The sequence below is a fragment of the Melanerpes formicivorus genome, unplaced genomic scaffold (genome assembly GCF_026170545.1).
Source record: "Melanerpes formicivorus ecotype bairdi unplaced genomic scaffold, bMelFor1.0.p_v2 SCAF_24, whole genome shotgun sequence".
Taxonomy (NCBI): Eukaryota; Metazoa; Chordata; class Aves; order Piciformes; family Picidae; genus Melanerpes; species Melanerpes formicivorus.
In genome coordinates, this window is record NW_027142376.1 from 8,973,006 (window position 1) to 8,996,518 (window position 23,513).

Below are 23,513 nucleotides of genomic sequence, written 5' to 3' on the forward strand. Positions count from 1 at the left end.
CCTTTTTAATACAATTTTGAATTGAGAGTGATCCCCCCAGCAAGGCTGTCACCTGTGAGCTGGGCAGAAATGGGAGTGAGCATTGCACAGTTCAGGGTGAAATTGCTGGGCACTAGGGTTAGGTTTCTTAATTTATGCCCCGGTAGATGGGGTTGGAGTCTCTTCAGTGATACCTCCACAACAGCCCCAAATGACTTCACATTTTTTGTTTAGTCAGAACTCTTTTTTGTGTAATTGAATGTATTTTCATTCATTGTTTTCTCTTTTAGTAGTTAATAATCTTGAAGCTGCAAAAGTCAGTGGTATCAAAGAAAGGCAAGTTTAATGAAAGCTTTATCATTAATTCATCCATAGGATGAACTATTTCCATACAGTTCCATTTTCTAATCACTGGTAGCTGCTACTCTCCACCATTTTTTGGTGCGGGAGGCTGTTGTGACCTTTTGTCAGGTGATTTTCTGTATTGTAAACCAAGTGAAAGTGTTACAGATGCACTCTGAGGATTCAATCTTAACTAAATCCAGATTCCCAGCAGCAAGCACTGAAGGTGTTAATGAACTCACTGTTGCATTCTGGAAGAGAAGATGAGATAGTATTTTAAATGCAATTATGTTAGACAAGGATGTGTGTGACTGAGGAGATGAGAGACAACTGTATTTTCTGAATGTTTGTAGCAGTGTCTGTGGACATAGGAAAAAAAATGTTACATTTTATATCTTGTGAGAACCAGAATTAAATGAGAGCATTTTATAAGCAGAGTTCTGTTTTGATAGAAATCTGTGTGGGCTGATTAGTTTTTAATTTGGAACTGCTTTAGCAGAATGCTAATAAGCAGCATTCTGTTGCAGAGAGGCACTCAAATTGTTGCAAGAATCACAGAACCACAAAGGTTGGAAGAGACCTCAAAGATCATCAAGTCCAACCTGTCCACACTAGTCAAAGATTCATTATTTCAATCTCTTTCCAGATGTGCCTTGTCTGCCTGGGCTGCTTTTTGTTTGTTAGCTGCTGTGTAATGGTGTTTATTACTTAGGGACCTCAACAGGCTGAACAGATGGGCAGAATCCAACGGCATGAGATTTAACACATCCAAGTGCTGGGTTCTGCACATTGGCCACAACAGCCCCATGCAGTGCTACAGGCTGGGGTCAGAGTGGCTGGAGAGCAGCCAGGTAGAGAGGGACCTGGGGGTACTGGTCGATGGCAGGCTGAACATGAGCCTGCAGTGTGCCCAGGCAGCCAAGAGGGCCAATGGCATCCTGGCCTGCATGAGGAACAGTGTGGCCAGCAGGAGCAGGGAGGTCATTCTGCCCCTGTATACTGCACTGGTTAGGCCACACCTCGAGTACTGTGTCCAGTTCTGGGCCCCTCAGTTTAGGAAGGAGGTTGACTTGCTGGAACGAGTCCAGAGAAGGGCAATGGAGTTGGTGAGGGGTTTGGAACACAAGCCCTATGAGGAGAGACTGAGGGAGCTGGGGTTGCTTAGCCTGGAGAGGAGGAGGCTCAGGGGAGACCTTATTGCTGTGTACAGCTACCTGCAGGGAGGTTGTAGCCAGGTGGGGGTTGGTCTCTTCTCCCAGGCAGCCAGCACCAGAACAAGAGGACACAGTCTCAGGCTGCACCAGGGGAGGATTAGGTTGGATGTTAGGAAGAAGTTCTATACAGAGAGAGTGATTGCCCATTGGAATGGGCTGCCTGGGGAGGTGGTGGAGTCACCATCATTGGAGATGTTCAGGAGGAGACTTGATGGGGTGCTTGGTGCCATGGTTTAGTTGTTTAGGTGGGTTGGATTGGTTGATGGGTTGGACACGATGATCTTGAAGGTCTCTTCCAACCTGGTTTATTCTATGTATTCTATGTACTTAGTACACTGAGAAGACAATCTAGGAAGATGACAGAAAATTGCTGCTGAGGGCAGGGGTGTTTCCTGGTGGCTGGAACCTGTGGCCAGGGATCCCCTACTTTGTCATTCCTTTTTTTGTTGTTAGTTCACGTGCAGTATGTTGGGGGCTGTACTTAGAGGCAGGGATGTAGACTGTGCTGTAGTGATGTAAGTCAGTGAGCCCTCTTCATTGTAATTTTTTATTAGCTTCTCTATCATGCCTTCTCTGAACTAAATATGCTTATTTACTGGCATTTTGGAAGCTGATTCTCATGCCTCTCTTAAAATTTAGAATGCATCAATCTGGATGTAAGAAAGAAGTCAGCTCTCAGGTGGTAGTTTTGAGACCTACTGAGCACATCAGAAGATCAAACAAGTTCTTTGTTTCCTTACAAACATTAAGGAAAATTCACTGAGTTGTCTGTCCTAGTTATGTTGACAAAGGCACAGAACTGAGTGTTAGGAGATGGTTGTCAGTTCTGTGTGCTTGCTGATCTCACCTGCTAATGTTGGTGTTAGAGCAGTGAATGGATGAAGATCCTCTGAGAGGAAGAGCTGAGATCAGGAATGGCTAAATGGAGTTACTGTGTCTAACTGTACTTTGTCCCACAGTCACCTTGACGACAGGGTTGTGACCATGCTGTGAAGTGATTCTTAAAGAGATGCTTTGAGGTGGTGTGAAGTCAGTACCTGACAAGATATGTTCATGATTTGTTTTTCTTTCCCTTTGTGGTTTAGAGAAAATGCTGCCTGTACAGAGAAGTGATGCTGGAAACAGGTTCACGCTAGTGAGCAGAACTGATCCCTCACTTGTGTATAGTTTAGAGACTGCTGTCAGGAGCAATCAAGTCAGCATTCAAGAGAGAGGGTGACTTACTTTCTTCTTCTCATTTGTAATGCTGGAGTGAACAGCTGTGTTTTCTGCTAGTCAGAGCCTATGACCAAACCATCCAGGAGCTACAAGAAATACCCTGTGGTCCTTCAGAATTGCTTTCTGTCTATTTTTTCTTTATTTTGAGCAGTCTTAACTGTTTCTTTATTCTTTGTGACAGCTTCTGACATGTTACTTGCAGATTTTCTTCTTCACTTCCCTGTCTCTTGAGGTTCTTGGATGCTTTTCAGAACTCTGTTAATCTCAGCCTTGTATTTTCTGCTGGCTAGGTAGAGTTCAAATGTAATGCCAAGTGCTGCGTGGAGACTGTGACATTTTAACTGTAGATAGGTAACATAAATTTTAGCCAGGAGCAGCTGACCTCTTGTTTGGACAAATGCATTTCACAAACCTTTCAAATCCATTCACAGCAGGGAAGGAAAAGAGACAATAAACTTGGAACAATTTTCTAAACCCCTGTGTGTTACATGCATCTCTATAGCAACTACCTAAACAGATCTCTCCTGGAGATTCATTTGAGGATATTTTTAATGTCTCTCAAATTTCAGGTTTCTGTGTGAAGCTGGAATCAGTGCACTTTTGCAGCCCTTTAACTTTATGCTATTGGCTGTTAAAGGGAGCTGTTGTTGAAGGTGCTGAGTGAATGCACTGGTGGTGTTTGTAATAGACATATTGGAATTGGGAAGATCTTTGTGAGCAGATCACTGCTGCTGGCACAGAGATAAAATGTCTGCACTCCAGCTGGCTGGAGCATCAGTCAGCCCTTTTGGGGAGCCTCTAGCCAGTAGTGAAGCTGTGGTCCCTGCTTATGAGTGTAAGAAAGAACCTCATGCCGTGCCTTGCCAGCCAGGAGATCTTCAGAAGCCAAATCAAAGGTAGCTTTTCTCATGTCACTTAAAGTGCATCAGTTTTTAAGGAAAGAAAGCATTTGGGGGGATGCAAATGTAGGGAATTTGTCTAAGCAAAGAGTGGTTAAGTAAGAAAAGATTTCTATTATGCATCTGGTTAGTTTCCTCATTTCATCTAATCCTCAGAGACAGATCAGCAGCAATAGTAATGGTCAAAAAGAGCCCAGCTGCAGAAATGAACATTTTAGTGTGCCCTTAAACAATCCTGTTGATATTTGTGCTTTGTCAAATGTATCTTTAGTTTTTAATCTTTTATACCAATCGTTTGCATTGCTGGTGAGGAGAGGGAGAGGAGGGACAAGTGCTTTAGGTTCCAAGTAAGATTCTCTATGTAGCACTTAAAATGTGGAGAAGCAGAAAGCTGGGGCTCATATTTTCTGACACTGTGAGAGAAGGAGTAATAAATTGTCTGCTAATGGTCTGTGTGATAATTTGAAATACAGAGTAGCATTCCAGCTTCTACTGGCTTGGTACAGCAGGAATGTGCTGTGTGTGGACTGTGGCTTGAGTCCCATTTAATCACAGGTTCAGTATCTTTGGTTCCAGCAGGATACCGATGTACAGCAGGTATAGTTGTAGCTCCTGATTGGAAAGGAGAATGCTGAGGAGTGGGATTTATGAAATCCTGTTGCTCTCATACTGAGCTGGTGCTTAGGGCACTTTTGTAAACATGCCTAGAGAGTATTTCTTACGAAAGAATCCATTGAAATCAGAGGATTGGAAGGCTGTGGCAAAGAAGAATAGAGATAATTCAAAGGCATAACAAGAGTAGCTGTTAGGTTCTGAACCAAACAATTTTTTTCATGTGGCGATAGCTTGGGAGATTAGCATTGCTGTGCTTGCTTTCTAATGCTGCTTATTCATTTACATGCTACTTTGTGTTGGATATATTTTAAGGGATAAAAATGTCGATTTCTTACAATCTTTAAAATGTGACTCAGTCATGTTTTGCTCCTGTTAAACTGGTGTGATTTCAACAATCGAGTTTAGAGCACATTTGTAGGTGTAAGAAACAGGATTGGTTTTAGCAAGGTATCAAATACGTACATGGGTTTAATGACAGCATCTTAAGTGCTGGCCTCCCTCTCCCTGATTTAACAGGTTTTTGGAGTATTTACTGTGTCACTAGCTTATTTTTCTAAAGACTCTGCATGTTACTAGGAGAGGCAGATATCTATCTCAAGAGAAATAATCTATTATGTGTTGTGGCAAACATTTCTTTCCACCTTTATTTATTTGTGATCACGGAATACAATTTGTCAGTCTGTAATGGATATTTACCAAAAATCTTGTAGTAAAATCTGACAAAAGAATTTTCCTCATTCTCTTCATTTTACCTGTTGGGAGTGAAGTTTGATGTAGGGTATTCCTCTGTTTCTTACACCAAAAGAAAAAAAAACAAAAGTAGGCTAAGCATCAAGGCCAATGGTAAACCCACTGATTCAGTTAGTGTTGCTTGTTAGCTTCTTCTTTAGAATGACCATCTGAGTCTGATTAGCAGTGGCATCAACTACTCATGTTGACCACCACAGTAATTGACAAAGGATTGAATTTTTCCCGTATCAACATGGTACTGAAATAGTCATGAAGATTTAGAACATAATACTTTCAGCTCTCTCTGTCATAGCAAGTATTCTTCATCTTTCCAAACAAATCTGGCCATAGCTGGCACATTGTGAAGACAAAGCAAGTTCTGAAATGCAAAACACTGTTTATTGCTTGGATGCAGAACACTATTCATTATTTGGAGGCCCTCTGTGTGTTGCTGATGCCATGCCAGAAGCTGACATGAGACTGTGTTTTTCCTTTTGGCTGACAGGTGATAAATCCAATGGGATGGGATGCATTTGGTTTACCAGCAGAAAATGCTGCAATTGAACATGGGCTTCATCCTGCAAGCTGGACACAAAGGTAGCTTTAAATGAATGTAATATATTTTCACTGTGAATCCCTGTACTGTGGCCCCCATAAACCTATCAAACAGAGCAAAATTGGTGTAAAGATAGAAGAGAGATGGTACAGGAAGAAGCAGAGTTGGTCGCCAGTGTTTGATGGATTGTGAACTCAGTTTTGAAAAGTAAATGTAATAGGATGAGTTTCAAGGTTTTATTCTCAATGATTTGTACATTGTATAAAGGGAGAGTATTGAAAGATTGACATTTCCCAAATACCTAAATCAGTGAGTAAGAAATAAATCAGGATTTTACTATGATGAGTTAAATCTTAGTACAGAATACACAGTTGGAAATGATGAGCTCAGGGATAGATTTATGAGCACGTCTTGGTACCATGCACAAGAGGAAGAAGAGAATTTCTTCATCTGAGGCTGAGACTTGGAAAGTACAAAGCAGCCATTATTGCTGCTGATTTCTATGAAAAGGTTGGGCTTTAGGCCACAGAATTGGGTGTTATGTTCCCATTAATACTCTTGAAAATGAGTAGAAAGTTAAGTTAGTAAACACTATTTTCTGTAAATGACTCTGAAACCGATCTTCAGTGGAGCTGTTATTTGTGCTCTGGATGCAGTGAGCTGGCTGTGGTGTCTTTTTGGGCTTTGATCTATTTCCTTCTTTGATAATCCTGTTTCTTTTAAGTGTTTGTTCTGTTCTGTTTGAGTTGTTTTTTTAATGCTTTTGGCCCCATGTTAAGACACTTGATACTTTTCCAACTTCCATATGCTCACTGATTTCACATAGGGAGAATGCGTGAATGCACCGCACAAATTCTGTGCTACTTCTGCTCATTTTCTACATTTGCTTCACGTGTGGTCTAGGTAAGAAATACACATGAGAACCTGTTACCATCAAGAAGCAAAAACCTGCTTTTATTCTTTTGACAGACTCTGAAAAATCACTGTTCACGGAGTGTTGTGGGCAATCAATTTTCTTGTATCATGGTCAGCAAATGGATGGTTTCTGTCTTCCTTCAATAAGCCTGCTGAAGCTCAGCTGTAAACCAGATCTGGTTTAACATATCTGTAAGATCTGAGTGCTGCCTTTTTACCTCCATTATCTTGATGGAACCTTCACCAGCCATACAATTACCTTGATCCTTTCCTACATGGCAAATAAGGCAGAGAGGTATTAAAATAACAGTATTATAAAACCAGAGAAAAGTTAGCACAGTGTTATTAGAACTGATTATAATGACATCCAAATAGGAACACTGATTGCATGCTGGAGTTTTTTGATTATGCTAAGGACAGTTCATTGAGGGTTCATGATAGGGACAGTTTAAATTCTGATCCCTGAAGTAATTGCTGTCTGTCTGCTGTTTTCTGCACTACCCCTATCCTGAATGTTTCTCCTGGTTGCAGCAGCAGGGATAACTAAACTGGATGGTGTGATAGCAACCTGATGTATGTCAGTCATCCCTGGTGCAGAGCCAGCTGCCTCTGTAATATGGGGTACACCATAACACTTTCAGTTTCCAGTTCTTAAGGGCAAAGAACTACATGTTGGAACATCCTGGTTTTCTGAAGAGGTGCTTTAAAATGAACTCAAACTGACTGTTGCTTCTGCATATGGAGGCTGTTGTGTTGTGTTCCTTTGTGTGAGCTCAGGGGGTTTTGCAGCCACAGTACTGGTTTGATCAGCCTGCTGATCACAGGGAAGCAAGGAAACTGTTAGGGAATTTTTGGAGAACTCTTTGTAGGGCATGGCTTTAGTTGGACAAACTGATTCCACTCATCCTACAGCCACACCATCTTCAAAGCAAAATCCAGCCAGGACAACATTGCCAGGATAGAGCAGGATCAGGCCAATGCTGGAAGTGCATCCTCCTGCATCGTGAAGATTCCAGAGGGCACCTTTGGCTCTGCTGCAGTTAAGATAATAAAACTGATGAGAAGTGATGCTTCAGGAATGTTTCCCTCAAAGTGCAGTGCCGTATTTGCTTTGCAGTTATGATCAAATCAAGAGAAGAAAAATTGTTGTGGAGTGTACACAGCCATTGAAATTGAACCAGAATACGTGAGGGACTTGTGCAATTATTGTTTCAGATGAGTTTGAGTGTTGGTGAAATAATAGTGTTGAGAATTAATTGGTGCTTTGGATTTCTTAGAGCTTTATAACCACCTGATTTTAAATCCAGTCGCATGATAGAAATATTTGACATTAATGATTTCTTTGTTTCTCATTTTGCAGTAATATTCAACACATGAGGGAACAGTTTGATGCGCTGGGGCTGTCTTTTACGTGGGACAGGGTAAGATTTTCTTTTTTTAAGGGCTGCTGTTTTATTGTGTGATGGAATACTGAAAAACATGGAATGTCATTTTAGTTATGACAATAGAGAAGTCTTTGAAAGAGACCAGTTGAGGCTGTTAAATTGTAAAAGTGACCTGCTTTCAGATTTGTCTCTCTTTTGAGATGTTTAGAGGGTAGATGGGCCCTGCAGAGGGACCTAGACTGACTGGACAGATGGGCAGAATCCAATGGGATGGCATTTAACAAGTCCAAGTGCCAGGTGCTGCATTTTGGCTACGGCAATCCCATGCAGAGCTACAGCCTGGGGTCGAAGTGGCTGGAGAGCTCCCAAACAGAGAGGGACCTGGGGGTACTGATTGACAGCCGCCTAAACATAAGCCAGCAGTGTGCCCAGGTGGCCAAGAAGGCCAATGGCATCCTGGCCTGCATTAGGAATAGTGTGGCCAGCAGGAGCAGGGAAGTCATTGTGCCCCTGTACTCTGCATTGGTTAGGCTGCACCTTGAGTCCTGTGTCCAGTTCTGGGCCCCTCAGTTTATGAAGGACATTGAGACACTTGAACATGTCCAGAGAAGGGCAACAAGGCTGGGGAGAGGCCTTGAGCACAGCCCTATGAGGAGAGGCTGAGGGAGCTGGGATTGTTTAGCCTGGAGAGGAGGAGGCTCAGGGGTGACCTCATTGCCCTCTACAACTACCTGAAAGGTGGTTGTAGCCAGGAAGGGGTTGGTCTCTTCTCCCAGGCAACCAGCACCAGAACAAGGGGACACAGTCTCAAGCTGCGCCAGGGGAAGTTTAGACTCGAGGTGAGGAAAAGTTCTTCACCGAGCGAGTCATTCGTCATTGGAATGTGCTGCCCAGGGAGTTGGTGGAGTCACCATCCCTGGAGATGTTCAAGAGGGGATTGGACGTGGCACTTGGTGCCATGGTCTAGTCTTGAGGTCTGTGGCGACAGGTTGGAGTTGATGATCTTTGAGGTCTCTTCCAACCTTAGTGATACTGTGATACAGTGATCTGATCATCTCAGGGGTTAAGAGAATCTTTCTTTTCTTTAAAGTGATTCCAGTTTTGCATTTGGATTTTTCTCACTGATTTTTTTCATCTCTTTTGAAGTAGCAATTTACTGTGTTAGAAGTTAGACAGTAGTCTGAGTAGATATTTCTGAAACCTTCCTTCTGGGTAAGGTCTTGAGCAGTGCTTTCTTCAATGTATTTGGTTTTGGGGTATACTGATGTATTTAAAGCTATGTGGTAGTGAGAGAAATTTAGTTCTCCTCCCCCCCCCAACCCACAGCTAACTCAGTCGGAGAAGCCAAATGGAGAAGAGCTGTATTTCCAAGCAGAATGGGATGCAATGGATACACAATATACAGTATTTACAGTATATACAAAAATATACAGGAAAGAACGTAACAGAGAAAACTCCCCCCCCTCGGTAGAGGAGGGCTCCCCCCAAAACCCCCTTCTCCCCCTTCCTCCTTTTTTCCCCAAAAAGGTTAGAGAGAAAAGCAATTATTAAGGGGGAATTCTGTCAGTTCAAAGCATATGTTAAGGGAAGAAAATAATTAGTTTCTTATCTTGTTAGTTGAAGGTCAGCTCCAGCAAGAAAGACAGCAGCTGTCCAGACCGAGACTGAAACAGACTCGGACTGAAACTAAAACTCCTAAAGTTACATTCCCACTGATCTACCAATGAAATTCATTTAGAATTATCTTTGTTTTCCTTTTTGCACCAAAACATTCAGCTAGAGTGTTTCAGTAGCTGTCCTTTCTTAAAGGCACAGCCTAAAACTGTCACAAGCTAGTAGATTGCAAAGGTGCTTTGGCTATGTTCTGCTGCACTGAAGTGTAAGCCTGTATTTTCATAGGTGTTCATACCATGGAATCATAGACTCATAGGATGGTTTGGGTTAGAAGGGACCTCCAAAGGTCATCCACTGCAACCTCTTGCAGTCAGCTGGGACAACCTCCCCTAGATGAGGCTGCGCAGAGCCTTGTCCAGTCTGACCTCAAATATTTCCAGGGATGAGGTCTTAACCACTGCTGTGGGCAGCCTGTTTCAGTGCTGCACCACCCTCATGGTGCAGAAATTGTTCCTAATGTCCAATCTGAATCTCCTCTTCTCTCATTTCAAACCATGGCCCCTCGTCCTGTCACTGCAGGCCTTTGCAAACAGTCCCTCTGCAGCCCTCTTGTACCCCCTCCAGGTATTGGCCGCCTCTAATAGGTCTGCCTGGAGCCTTCTCACCTCCAGTTAGAACACCCCCAGCTCCCTCAGCCTGTGCTTGTAGCAGAGGTGCTTCTGCCCCTTGATCATTTGCATGGCCTCCTCTGGACCCCCTCCATCAGGTCCATGTCCTTCCTGTGTTGAGGGCTCCAGAGCTGGATGCAACACTGCAGGTGAGGCCTCACCAGAGCAGAGTAAAATGGCAGAATGCTTGAGAATCAGGTGTTCACATTAAAAACCTCACCAAACACAGCCAGACATAAGCTAATGGCATTTTCAAGATAAAAACTAAATTACTTTTTGAATTGTAAGGTTATTGCATTTACCAGTGAATCAAAGTCAGCCAGGACCTTTACCTTCTCAGCAATAACTGTTGCTTATCACCTTAATATGATTCTGAATAGTGTGTTGGGGATACTAATCTTCCATTTTTATAGATGTCTTGTAGATCAGAAAATAAAGGAGTAGTTTTCTGGCAGTCTGAGACCTGCCATATGTTTTCTTTAATCTTGAAGGTGAGGTTGTTTATTTGTGTGTCTCAGATCTAATGAAACATATTTTGTCTGCTCATACATAAGGCAATGTTTTTCGCCATGAGCTTTTGTTGTAAGATATTCCTTTTCTTGGTGGCCAAAAAGCTGTTCCAAAACTAAAAGTTCCGTTGTGCAAGGTTTCCTGTACCCCCAGGCTTGGCAATTATTTTTTAGCTTTAAATGTGTTGGCATCTTGGAGATTGTCTGCGTAGTGCAGCCATGCTCCAAGCAGTGAAATCATACCAGTGGGCTGTGTCCTGGAACACACAAGAGCTGAATGTTGCAGATTGCTTTTCAAGTAAATTGAGACAGCTTCCCTCTGTTTCTGCATTCTTGTTTAACCCTTCTGTTCTGAAGGAGAGGTGGGCAACTGGTAGTGGTGAAAACCATGGCAGGAAGTGTGAGTTCACAGGGAAGTCTTTTGTCATCTCTGTGCCTGTTCTCTGAGGCTTGCTTTCACTTGTCTCGTAGAAGGTTCAGAAGTCTCTGAATACTTGTGGAAAGGGCTCTGACACTCTGCATCTAAGTCCATGTTGAATAGTCATTCAATTGGAGTACTTCAGGATGCTCTTGGAGCATGTAGTTTGTAGTTTTGAAAGGTAACATTTTAAAAGAGCTGAAAAGTGGCCCTCAAGGCACAATTAATTTTGGAGTTTTCATTCCTTATGATTTAGCATTTATTTTGCCATATTAACTGGTCTAAGAGTGACCTGAATTAACCATTAGATTTCTGCATTAACATTGCAGAGAATGCAGGAGGCCTGAGATATATCTGTATTACATCATCTCCAAGGGCACAGGTACTTGAGCTAGCCGTGGAAGAACCACTTGTAGCAGCCATAGCAGAATGTGTATCCAGGCTGAAGAATCAGACTGCTTATAAAAATCATGTCTGGAATTCAAGAAAGCCCTGTCCAAGAACGCTAAGACTCAGTGTAGTTTTATTGCTTGGCACAATTAGTATGAGCAAATCACAGTGCACTGAGATACTATAAATGGCCTTTTACCCATCTGGGGGTTTCCATTGTTCTCTCTGTCTTACAAATCAAAATGTATAAGTGTTTTTATGTTGTAGCAGTCAGAGAAATTACTCAACCAATAAGGCACCCCAAATAAGGTGTTATTAAAAGCTAATTAGATGAATTCAGAAAGCCAGGTTACAAAGACACTTGGAAATTAATCTCCTAAATAGCAAATGTAAGCAAACTAAAAATGTAATTAAATGCATAAAATAGCTCTGTAAGTACCTTGCTTTAGAGTAGTTTTGAATGCTAATAGTGATCTGATGTTTTTTTCCCCTGAAAAAAACCCCAGTTATTTTAAGTGCCTTCAGTAATGACTGTTCTACTTTCAAATCACTTGGAATATGGTGTGATTCTGGGGAGAGGTTTTTATTTTTAAAAGAAGAGAACATTTCTATTCTGAACATTTACATTGCTCAGATCCAGAGTTAAAAAGCTGCAGTTTGAATGTGCAAGAAAGGTCTCCGAGATACGTTAAATACACCTGGTAAAATAAAACCCACCATTGTGGCTATGTTTGGGTTTTCAGATAGCAATGATTTGGTCATTGCTGGCAGTCAGATTTCTCCAGACTAAGTGCCTGCCACTTCTCTCACACATGATTTTCAGGGGAATTGGGCAGTATAATTTTCAAGGATCCCTCTCATAAGCACAAGGGATGAAGAGTGTGAATGATTTTTGCTTTCTGTTGCCCAGCAGTGCTTGTCAGTCTGAGTGTGTGTTCCCAGTAAGCCATCACTTCTCTGCTGTGCAATCAGTCTGTAACTGTCTTCTGGAAGGCAACTTGTTCTGCCAGCATCTTTCAAGCCTTTTCACTTCATCCTTTCCAAGTGACATCAGGTTTTTCTGCATAAGAGTGATGTTCCCTTCTGCTCTGTACATTAAAAAAGAGGAAATCTTCGGGAGATTTTCTTTGAGCAGACATTTTTCTGTCTGGTTCTGAAGTTGGCATTCTCGTGTACTGCCTGCACATGCATAAAACTGTCACAGTAGATAGAGCATTACCTGTTAAATTTTCTTTCTGTCCACATAGCACTGATAATCAGTTACCCTACTTGTAACTAACTATAAAAGGAAACCATTGATACCAGGCTGCTTTTTGCAGGAAAGATATTTATGCTGTAAACCACAGGCACTGCATGACATTTGTATTTGTAGCTCACAAAGCCTGACACAGAGGGCCTTTGAAATACAAATACTCCAGCAAGGTTAGAAATGTACCTTGGGCTAGCTCTAAACCTCTGAAAATCAAATAATTGTGCTTCCAGAAAGGGTTTTACCTGCACTTAGCACAGAAATAAGCAAACAGTAAAGACTGTTTAATTTTCCCAAAGAGATCTGGAAAAAGATCTGTTCAGACTTTAATCACTTTTTACTGTCAGGAGCAATGTGTCTGTCTTCAGGCTAGCATAAGACTGTGCTAAAAAGATGATCAGTAATAAACCAGGAAATGACTTCTCTCTAGTTTAGTTGTGTTATTACAAAAATTAAACACTCCTTAGCAGCCTCTAGCTATTACTTTTGTTTAAAAAGAAGTAGCCATGAAAGCAGCTTGAGGATGTAACCACCTTCTTAAAAACCAACCAAACCCCAGGTTTATGGCAGAGCTTCATCACGCTGGTTTGCAAACTCCTCTCTGTATTTCTGAGTCAAGTTAGTTCTGTTAATGCACTGCAAATCTTTGTTATGCTCAGAAAGTATAACTAGAAATGTTACTGTTCACCTTCATTTCAGCATGAGAGCAGCCTGATGGAAACCTTTCAGCAGATGTGACTTACTTGAGCAGTAACTACAGTGCATGGACAGTCATTTTCACTGTATGTCTCAATGTGCAAAATGATAGGAAAAACCCAAAAGCTCATCTGGAGATTGCCAAGAGGTTCCTGGCTTGTTGTCAGCAGCTCCTTTCCCTTGGAAGTGATGTCATTTCTCTTCTTCATTAACTTAAATGTTACTTCAGACCTCCATGGTGACAAAGTGAAGATCTTGAGTGCTCAGCTCAGTGACCACCCAGCAGTTTGTTTCAGTGATACAATCTACTGCATGTCCTCCTAAAAAAATGAATGTTGATTCACAGCTTGTGAGAGAGCAGATACCTGGGATTCCTTTCCCAGGAGCCAGCTCGTGTCTTGCTGCTCAAGCCTGTGCAGCTTGTGTTCCACCTTGTTAGTCAGTTTGGATTGAGAAATGGCATCTCTCTGTGTTTCAGTTAACAGACATCTGCCATTCAGCACCAGGAGGATGAATCTCCGTCCATTTCATAGAATCATAGAATTGTTTTGGTTGGAAGGGACCTCAAGGATCATCTAATTCCAACCTCCTTGCCGTGGGCAGTGACACCTCACACTAGATCAGGGTGCTCATGGCCACATCCAGGCTGGCCCTAAAAACCTCCAGGGATGAGGCTTTCACCATCTCCCTATGCAACCTGTTCCAGTGTCTCACCACCATCATGGTGAAGAACTTCTTCCTAACATCCAATCTGAATCTACCCATTTCTAGTTTTGTTCCATTCCCCTAGTCCTATCATTTCCTGACACCCTAAAAAGTCCCTCCCCAGCTTTCTTCTAGGCCCCCTTAAGATAGTGGAAGACTACAATAAGGTCTCCTCGAAGCCTTCTCTTCTTCAGACTGAATAGCCCCAACTTGGCTATTTTTGTTTGACAAATTCTCTTCTTTGCCTTCCCCATTTGTCTGTTGCTCACATTATCTTGTTTTCTGCCATAAAGAACTCTCTTCTTCTGTGTGTCTGGTACTCCAGCAATGAAACTTGGCTTCCTGTAGTGGTGTCATGTTGGCAGAAGAATGGATGACACTGTGGAGAAGCAGGGAGGCAGGGAAAAAAAGGATTAAATGGATAATGTTTAGTTGGAGAGATGGAAATTAGACTTTTATCAAGTGGTGTTTGAGTGCAAAGAGCAGGGATTTAATCAAGCAGCTGTTTTTCGTGACTGAGTCTTCACATGCTGTGCTGAAAACTTGCCATTAAATATCTCTTTCTGATCTTCAAAGCTTCGTACGCACACTTTTGAAGCACCTCCATTCAAAGGTCACATTAATTGCTCAAACAACTTCAGCACTGGGATCTAAAGTTCAAAGCAGTGTTTCAGCACTGGAATGTAAAGCTGTAGAAGAAAAAGTTTTACTGCTCAAGTGTTTCAGGTGGCATTGGAGTTGCAGGAGATCTTGCTGAAGTCACATGTGGTGGGAAGCTCAGAGGGGAGGAAAGCCTGTTTAGGAAAGACATTTTCCATTTGGAGCTGTTTCAGGTAGTTGATAACTGTTTGCAAATGAAATACATTTCACCTGAGGCTTTTTTTTCCAATGTCAGCCTTGTGACTCCAAAATCAGGAGACATTCTGTTGATTTGAAGTTGGGCCTAGGAGTCATCTTCACTAAGTACAAATGCAATCAGACTGCAAGTCTGGAGGAATGTTTCTTCTGTAAACAAGTGTAAATTAAACAGGAAACTCATGAGGAGGGAAATGTTACCTGTTTCTTGTTACATATCTATGATGTAATGACAACTTAAATACCCATCTACTTGTTTTCACTTAGGCCAAACTCTGAAATAGAGGAGTGCAAGTATTTCTGTCTCCATTGCACCTGTGAGACCATTGTGTTAGTGTAGAGGAAACTGGGAGGCCCTAATCTTGTAAGCCTTTGGTCCTCTTTCCATAAGAATATGCTTATCTGAAGTGCAGTTAGGGGTTTTTAAGAGCAAATATTTAAAATCTGGACCTCTGTAAGCAGTTGATAAGCAGACTGTGTTTTAATTCTTAGAGTTCACTAAAACCTTGGAAGATGCTTTAGAGTTCTTTAAAAGCTGCCAATTGTTACTTTCTGGTCTTTTAACTCCCATTCCTGCTCCTGATAGTCTTTAACTGGTTTTATCTGTCTTGATTTCCCTCTTAACAGTCTCCTTCCTCTGGGAGTTCTTTTATGACTACTTTTTATTGTCCTTGCACCCAGAGTGTTCCTAACTTGAGCTGCCTTGCCTTTGCAAATGGTTGCTTATTTGTTCTTTGATTGTGAGATCTCCATTGCAAGTCTTTCAGTTCGAAGTTGAGTCTTCCCCCATACTCTGTCCCATCTGCCCCACAGATCTGCAGCCTTGGCTCCTCAATATTTTCTTTTGTTTCTGCAGGAAATAACCACTTGCTTACCAGAATACTACAAATGGACACAATACCTCTTTCTTAAGCTGTTTGAAGCTGGGATAGTGTATCAAAAAGAGGTAGGTGTCAACATACCCCCTTTGGCCTTCAGTCCTTTGCAGGTGCACCAAGTCAAGTCAAGGCACATTTCTGGATCTGCCACTCATGGTCATTAAGTGGATTTTTCTCAACTGGTTTTAAATCACTTCAAAAAAAGAATAATTTTTTTTTTAATAGAATTCAACATGCAACTAAATTTTATATGTAACTAACATGAATGGGTATTGTAGGAAGTCAAATCACAGCTGTTCATTGTCAGGGCATGATTAGAATATAGCTACTCTTAGTTTGTTCCACAGCTTTAAGATGGAATTTTCTGGATATTAACTTCCCTTTCATGGAATCATGAGATAATGTGATCATTGTGAGGCTCTTCAGCAGTGAGGTTATTTGACAAGCATTCCTGTGATCCTGTCTCAGAACTAACAGGGTTGGTGGGTTTATATGCCCAGACATCCAGTTCCTGCACCCTGTTTGTGATCTCAGAAATCAAAGATGCTGTTTTTCAAGTTAAGGTCTAGCATTTAATACTGCATTTGGGATGACCTTTAGGGTCTTTTTCTGGTCTGAGTCCTTTATCATAAATAATCAGCTAAATTGTTCAGTTCTGGAGGGGGGTGTGAATTTGCTTTTTGCTCCCTCTCCAATATGTTATGAGTGGTATTTCAGTTAGCCCTCAAAAAACAAGGTTTGTTGAGTGGAACAGCAGCATTGCTTTTGCTTTAAATTTTCTTTGATGTATTTGTATTGCTAAGGAAAGATCCCAAAAGTAATCAAGACCACTGACAGAAGTCATGTGCAGAAAATACCAAGGCTTTCACTTGAAATATAGTTGACCATTATAATACTTCATTGTGATTCTGCTCTCTGAAGTTGAAGATCTGCAGTTACTAACCTCCTCAATCTGACTCCATGCTTTTGAGTTAGGGGTGGGTAGCTTTTAAGCACCTGAAGCTGTAGTTTGCAGTCCAGTCAGCTGGAACCTATACCTGTTTCATAGCCAAGTGTCAGCCTCCCCCAGCAGTGTGAGCAATCAGGGCAAATGCTGCCATCTGCATTTGTGGGGGTTTTGAGTTGTGAGAAGACGAAGGCTGAGACCACCTTGCAGATTCAGATGGGTGGTGTAACTGTAGAAGACTCAGAGGCCCAAGGAGTGTTTCTGGGTAGTTCCTTTGGCATCTGAAAAGAATCTGGTTTTGAAATAGCTGCTGACTATTTTTAATTCCTGTTACTCTTTTTTTAGGCCTTGGTTAACTGGGATCCAGTGGATCAGACTGTTCTAGCTAATGAGCAGGTGGATGATAATGGTTGCTCCTGGCGTTCAGGAGCAAAAGTGGAACAGAAATACCTCAAACAGTGGTTTATCAAAACTACTGCTTATGCAAAGGTATGAAAATGCAGGGTTGGGAAACAGAAAAGAGGTGACTTTCTAGCCAGAAATATTCATCAAGCTGAATGTGCCCTTTTGTGTTTGCATGGGTTTGTACTATATAATTATATTATAATCCTCATGATCGTTCCCTCCATGTGTATAGAAAAATTACTATCCCTGAAGTCTTCACGTCTTTTAGAATTCTAAGGGGCATGAGATTAAGATTTGAAGAAATCAAATTAGAGGTGAATGTATGAATTCTCCTTTCCCATGTTGTCATCACATATTTTCCATCAAGTGCTTTTTTTGTTTTAGTTTTTTATTTGGAGTGTACAACTGTGCAGTCTTTTGACCTGGAAACCTGTTCTCCTAGCCAAGCTGTTGGGCCTGGTGTAAGCAGTGGAGCACCTGGCATTCATTTCTACCTGTGCCTGATCCAAAGTTCTTTATGATTAAGTGCTCTTTATTGAAGTTTCTTCTGGATCTTCTCTTTTCCTTTACTTCCTACTCTGCTCTGTTTGATTATTTGTAATGTAAGCAATGTTTCAAGTTATTTAAACACCGTTTATTGCTGTGAGCTCAGATTTTGATTGTGGCGGGACAGCACAGCTTCCACACTCCAGAACTCTTCCACCAAATTCTTGTATTTGTGCTCTCTGAGATTAAAATATTGACTTCCTTTTGCAGCTGGGTGAAGTTTTCATTCCATCCAAGGCTTCTGTGTACTGAGACTTCAAATACAGATAGTGGAAGTTATGCCCAAGAAAATTAATCTCTGACCCTTTTCCTGACCCTCAAATTTAAGGGACCAAATTTCCACCATTACCCATGGAGGGGAAATCCAGGTCTCACTCAAGATCCATTCACAATAAAGAGAAAAACTGTAGACAAGCTGCTTTTGTTCCTTATTCAGAGATGCTTGTGTTCCGATTGTGCTGCCTGTTCCGGCAGTAAGGAGGCAGAATTTGCTGGAGTTGAAGGAAGAATGGAATATGTCTTCCCAGGCACAAAATGATCACAGCATCTTGAGCTCTTGTCACCAGATTAGTGATGACCTTTCTGGCATTTCAGGCTCTGCCCTCAACTTGCTGTTTCTGTCAGTTAGAGGCTGGAGCTTCACTGGAGTTTCCACCTTTGCCCTTACATCTTTGGTTTGTTGTCTTTAGCAAATAATAGCTGGAGTTTTTGGGCTGTATCTATGCTTGCAGCAAATCACTGCTTACTTACCTCCCTCTAAGAGGGAAAGGAGTCAGTGTTTCATTCCTACACGCATCATGCCTCAGATTTCTGTTGTTTCCAGAGGAATCATCTTCCGTGGAGTAGCTTTGATTTCTTTGTTGGTGGTGCTCTGGCTCACAGTCTTTTCTTGACACACAAAGTGCAGACAAGGCAGTGCTGGCTCACACAACAGTTTACCATCGGCAGTGACTTTTTTTTTTCCCCCAAAGGGCAAAACTCTTGCCTCTCTTTTAAAGGCTTTACAGAAAGCATTTTGGTTGTGTAAAGGGATGAAGTAACCATGACCCATTTTTTAACCTGTGAAGTGCACAGAAAATGGTCTAGCAGCTGGTATGGGCTTTTAAAGAGCATGGTAATTGTGATTTTTTCTTTGGTCAGGTTTCTGTGATAAAAATATAATGCCTTAACTGATGACATTATTATTCAAATTGTTGTCTGTGCATTTAAGATGTTTAAGCTAAAATACTTAGTTGCCATGGTTACCCAGCTGAATCTGTAGGCAGATGCATTGGAAAAATCTATCTGTAAATGTTAGCAGTTTCTGTGGGTACCTGGAAATTGCTATTATGGCTTTTTTATGCACACTTAACTCACTGCTCAAATCGGAGTCCATAAGGTTAGTCTTTGCGTAGTATCTGTCCCTAAGTTAATTCTATACACTATTTCAAAAACATTTTACTTCTGAAAATTCACACAAATAACTAGAAAGTAATCTCTCTCTCTTTTTTTTTTTTTTTTTTTGAACAAAATAAAGCAGAAGCAACTTTGAAACTTCAAGTTTGGTTTTAAATCCATCTCCCTCTCTTGTGGATCACTAAGATAGTATGTATTTTACTGAAATCCTGAGGGATACAAGATTCTGCCACTCCAGTTTACAGTTGCCATGCAGATCAGCACTACTCTTTATTATTATTTTTTTTATTACTACTATTCAGACATTTGGAGAGAAATCATTCTGATATTTGCTGGAGTGCAGGCACTTAGGTGTTCAGCGTGGCGCTTTGTGAAGGGTATACAACAAGGAACTATCCACCAGGGCATCTGATGGCCCCTTTGCTCTGAATAGCTTTGGAATTATTTCATGTAATTGTGTTTTGCTTGATGTTTTGGGTTTCCTATCATGAGGTAATGCCTTGTTGCTGAGGAGAACAGAAATAGAATCATAGAATCAGCCAGGTTGGAAAAGACCTCAGAGATCATCAAGTCCAACCTATGACCTAATATTGAATACCTTCTGACAACTAAACCATGGCTCCAAGTGCCACATCCAAGCCTTTTTTGAACACCTCCAGGAACAGGGACTCCACCACCACCAAAGTCTGATCCCATCCTCCTGACACCCATCACTGAAGTATTGATCAGCATTAATCATAGAATCAGTCAGGGTTGGAAGCAACCACAAGGATCATCTAGTTCCAACCCCCCTGCCATGGGCAAGGACACCTCACACTAGATCAGGCTGGCCAGAACCTCATCCAGCCTGGTCTTAAACACCTCCAGGGATGGGGGCTCAACCACCTCCCTGGGCTACCCATTCCAGGGTTTCACCACTCTCATGGTGAAGAACTTCCTCACATCCAGTCTGAATCTCCCCACCTCCAGCTTCATTCCTAACCTAGCTCTTCAGTTTTTCTGTGTCAGTTTTCTCACTTCCCACACTTGGGGTCTAGCTCTGTTGTCTTCTTCCAACAGAATGGGCCCAGTAAACCTCACCTTGAAACTTGAGCCAGGCTGAGAGATTTTTCCTGAGCAAGGGCCCAAGAGCAGAGTCTTCACACCTTACTTAGCACTTTATTGATAAATAACAACCCTAGTTTTGTCAGCTTGACAGGACAGAAAATTGCTTGTGGATATCCAGACCAGGCTGATCTTTTCACCTTAAACTTAGCATCTCATTTGATGCTACAGCAATACAAATTCAAGTTGCTGTTGGTTTAAGGTTAATTAAACCCATGAATCCTTAGTGCTTCTAAAAATGGTAACAAATGTTTTAAAGAGCTTTTGTCTTTATGGAATCAAATCCTTATTTATCCCAAAGATAGACTTCATTGTATTGGAAAGGGAAGCTCTTCTCTTTGGTAATTGCTGCAACAAGAGCAGCTCTGGAAAGCAAATCTGGGGAAGAACATTTTACTTTTTGCTTTTGAGGAATCATTTCTTTGCCTCAATTCTGCCAAATGAAACCAGAGGTGTTTGACCATAAATTACAGGGTAAAGAAAGGGGAAAGCTGCTGGCAGTTCAGACATTTCCGAGTAAGAGTTTGAAGTATACACAGCATCTATGTTATTGCTCCTTTTTAATGTAAGTTTTTCAGTACCCTTCACACATGGGAAATAAGTCAGGAGTGACCTATGATAGTGCTGGCAGCAACTACTGAAGGTAAAAAAAAACAGAGCAAAAGAGATGAAATCCCAGCAAGAGCTGTGCTGCATGATCACAGTTGGAACTGTGCAACGGAGTGCAAAATAAAACAGTGGGCCTCCTAACTTTAATTTCCTGCACTTTAATATATTAAGTGTTATGAAATGATTTCATGTGATCTTTAGTTTATATTTGATTACTCTTTGGGGGGCTTGATGAAATAAAGTGAAGAATTTAATTCTAATCCGAACAGATCTTGACTATTTCTTTGACTCTGCTGCTTTTGAAGTGCGTTTTAATTTCGTGGAAGGCAGTTTTATTTTGCTAAGGAATGATTGTGAAATGAAACCTTTTGTTCAAGTCTTGTCACATTGCAAATGTGTCAAACTTCATTAAAAAGAGTAAACATTTGGCTTTGTAGCTTAGAGTTAGGGTTTTCACTTTTCTCATTCACTGTCATGGGGGAACTGAGATACTCCAAATTTGAAATCAGTGGTGGCAGGTATTGATGATGCTAAAAATTTTCATTCCTGAAGCCAAAGATTGAAATTTTTAGGTGCTCAGCAGAATCTTTCCTCTTTGAACTACAAGCAGGGAGACTTTTGGTGTTGAGATGCTCTGGGGGAATTATAAAGTGCTTCTGTTCTTTGATTTTCTGGACCTTTCTTGTCTGAAGATTGCTAAACTGAAGTTGTGTTTCTCCGTGAATCTTCAACAGGCTACAACTGGTTATGGGAGCTGAGTTTTCCACTTTCAAATGTTTTATTTCTGGTTTCAGGCTTGGTCGTTGTTGTCTGTGATGAATTTTCAGCCAACTCATCTTGATTTTCGTGACTCTCGCTGTCTGAGCTGGTTACTTTCAGCTTCTACCTGTGCTAGAATTCTTTAGGTGTTCTGAAAGAGGAAATCAGCCCCGTGAAACTGTAGTCTAGCCTGAATCTTTAATGTCTCCAACACTTTGACTTAGGTCAAACTTTTCTAAAGGTGTAAGAGCCTTGAAGTATTTCTCATTCCTGAACACAGCTTTTGATCTCTTAGCTTTTTCCTTGGGCTGTTTCTCTTCAGAGAGGACTGCCAGGATGTATTTATGCTTTACCTTGACTTGAGCTTAATTAAGATGAGAGTAATGCCTCCTATAATTAGATGCTTGCATTTGAAATTTTCTTGCCATTTCCTGAGCCAAGAAAAATGGAAGTAGAAAGAGTCTGCTTCCTAATGTTTCCAAGTTTCTCACTATTAAGTCATCATCAGGAATTTGAAAATAGGATTTATTTAATCATCTTCTGCCTCTCTGCTAACTGCATTGGAATGCTGCTGCTGCTCTTTGTCCCTTCAGAATCCAAAACTGTTCTACTTCACACCAGCAACACTTCTCTTACATAGTTCTGCAGCTGTCTTCAGCTCATTAGCTCACTTGGACTTCTCACAAGTTACATCCATTGGGAATGTTTTCTGTATTTGTTTTCATCTAAGGGTTTTGTTCTGCGTTTAAGGTTTAGTCCACTCAAAAGGAAGAGCCTCTGTGAGCAATAACTGGGTCTCTGGTGGGGATAACATAGTTTTGGCTTGCACCATGCTAGTTCTGTTCTTGAAGAGATGCATTTAAGGGGGTAGCAGTATAAACAAACCTCTTCCTCATTTTTTTTCCAGCACCTTACTTACTTTTCTGTTAGTTATTAAACCTGTGGGCTTTGTATGCTTACAAAAGCTCAAGGTGCCAATTCTTTCTTCTGTTGCACCAGGCTATGTCTGATGCTTTGTCTGATCTCCCCGAGTGGTATGGTATAAAGGAAATGCAAGCAAATTGGATAGGTGACTGCACTGGCTGCTACCTTGACTTCTTGCTGAAGGTAAGTCAGAAATGTTAGTGCTGTGGTCTTGGCTGCCTAACCATAACCTCTGAAATGCTTGATGGCAATGGATTTTCTAATCTAAAAAGCTTGAAATCTACTAAAAGAGATTACAGCCACCTGTGGGCTGAGGAGATATTCCCTGCTGTCCTCTTTAGGAAAGGTTTTATCTGTTCAAGGGCAGCATCATGTGGAAATGGGCTCTGTGTGTTTATAGTAACATGCATGCCAGCTAAGAACCCTTCCTGAAAGCCAGGACATTAGGGGAGCAGTGCTGACAGCAGAGCAGCTGGCATCCAGCTGGGCTTTTGCTCCTTTGCACAGCAGCACCTTGTCAGATCCAGGCTGACCTCTGGCAAGTCATTTTACTTAGATTGTCCACTATTTAATTTACTAAATACAGTAACTAAGATAACAACAGATAGGTAGTGGTGGAGCTGCAGAGAAGTCTAGATAGAAAGAAGGGAGAGGAAGGAAAAAGAAACCTTAAGGAAATTGTAGCTGTCTATAGAAGGACCTCAGATTTTTCCTTGTTTCTGCAGATGCAAAAGGCTTCTTGAGTATGATAATGGCAGAGGAGATTCTCAGAGCCCCTGATGGAATTCCAGCCCTTGTGCTTCAAAGCTTTGTTCTACTTACTTGTTCTGTTCCAACATTTTACACGTCACATTCTAAATGCTAAGTTTTGGGGAATTTTGAATTAGGACTGTGCAACTTTCTTAATCTCTCTGAATTGCACCCTGCTAGAAGGGGCAGTTTAGTATTTGTTTCCATCATTTTTTTTCTGCAGATGTTGTAGAAAAATCTC

The 23,513-nt window shown here is 41.4% G+C and overlaps 1 protein-coding gene across 5 annotated transcripts in view; it reads left to right on the plus strand.

Moving 5' to 3' along the window:
- LARS2 (leucyl-tRNA synthetase 2, mitochondrial) overlaps window positions 1-23,513 on the plus strand; it is an 85,879-nt gene that overhangs the window by 9,554 nt on the left and 52,812 nt on the right. For all 5 annotated transcript variants that reach the window (XR_010989055.1, XR_010989054.1, XM_068152827.1 and 2 more), the window contains 5 exons: window positions 5,502-5,593; window positions 7,828-7,888; window positions 15,813-15,902; window positions 17,126-17,269; window positions 22,598-22,705. Coding sequence is in view for 3 of the 5 variants with exons in the window: in XM_068152827.1 (XP_068008928.1) it covers window positions 5,502-5,593; window positions 7,828-7,888; window positions 15,813-15,902; window positions 17,126-17,269; window positions 22,598-22,705 (495 nt within the window). In the remaining 2 variants the exon portion in view is untranslated. The remainder of the gene's footprint in view (window positions 1-5,501; window positions 5,594-7,827; window positions 7,889-15,812; window positions 15,903-17,125; window positions 17,270-22,597; window positions 22,706-23,513) is intronic.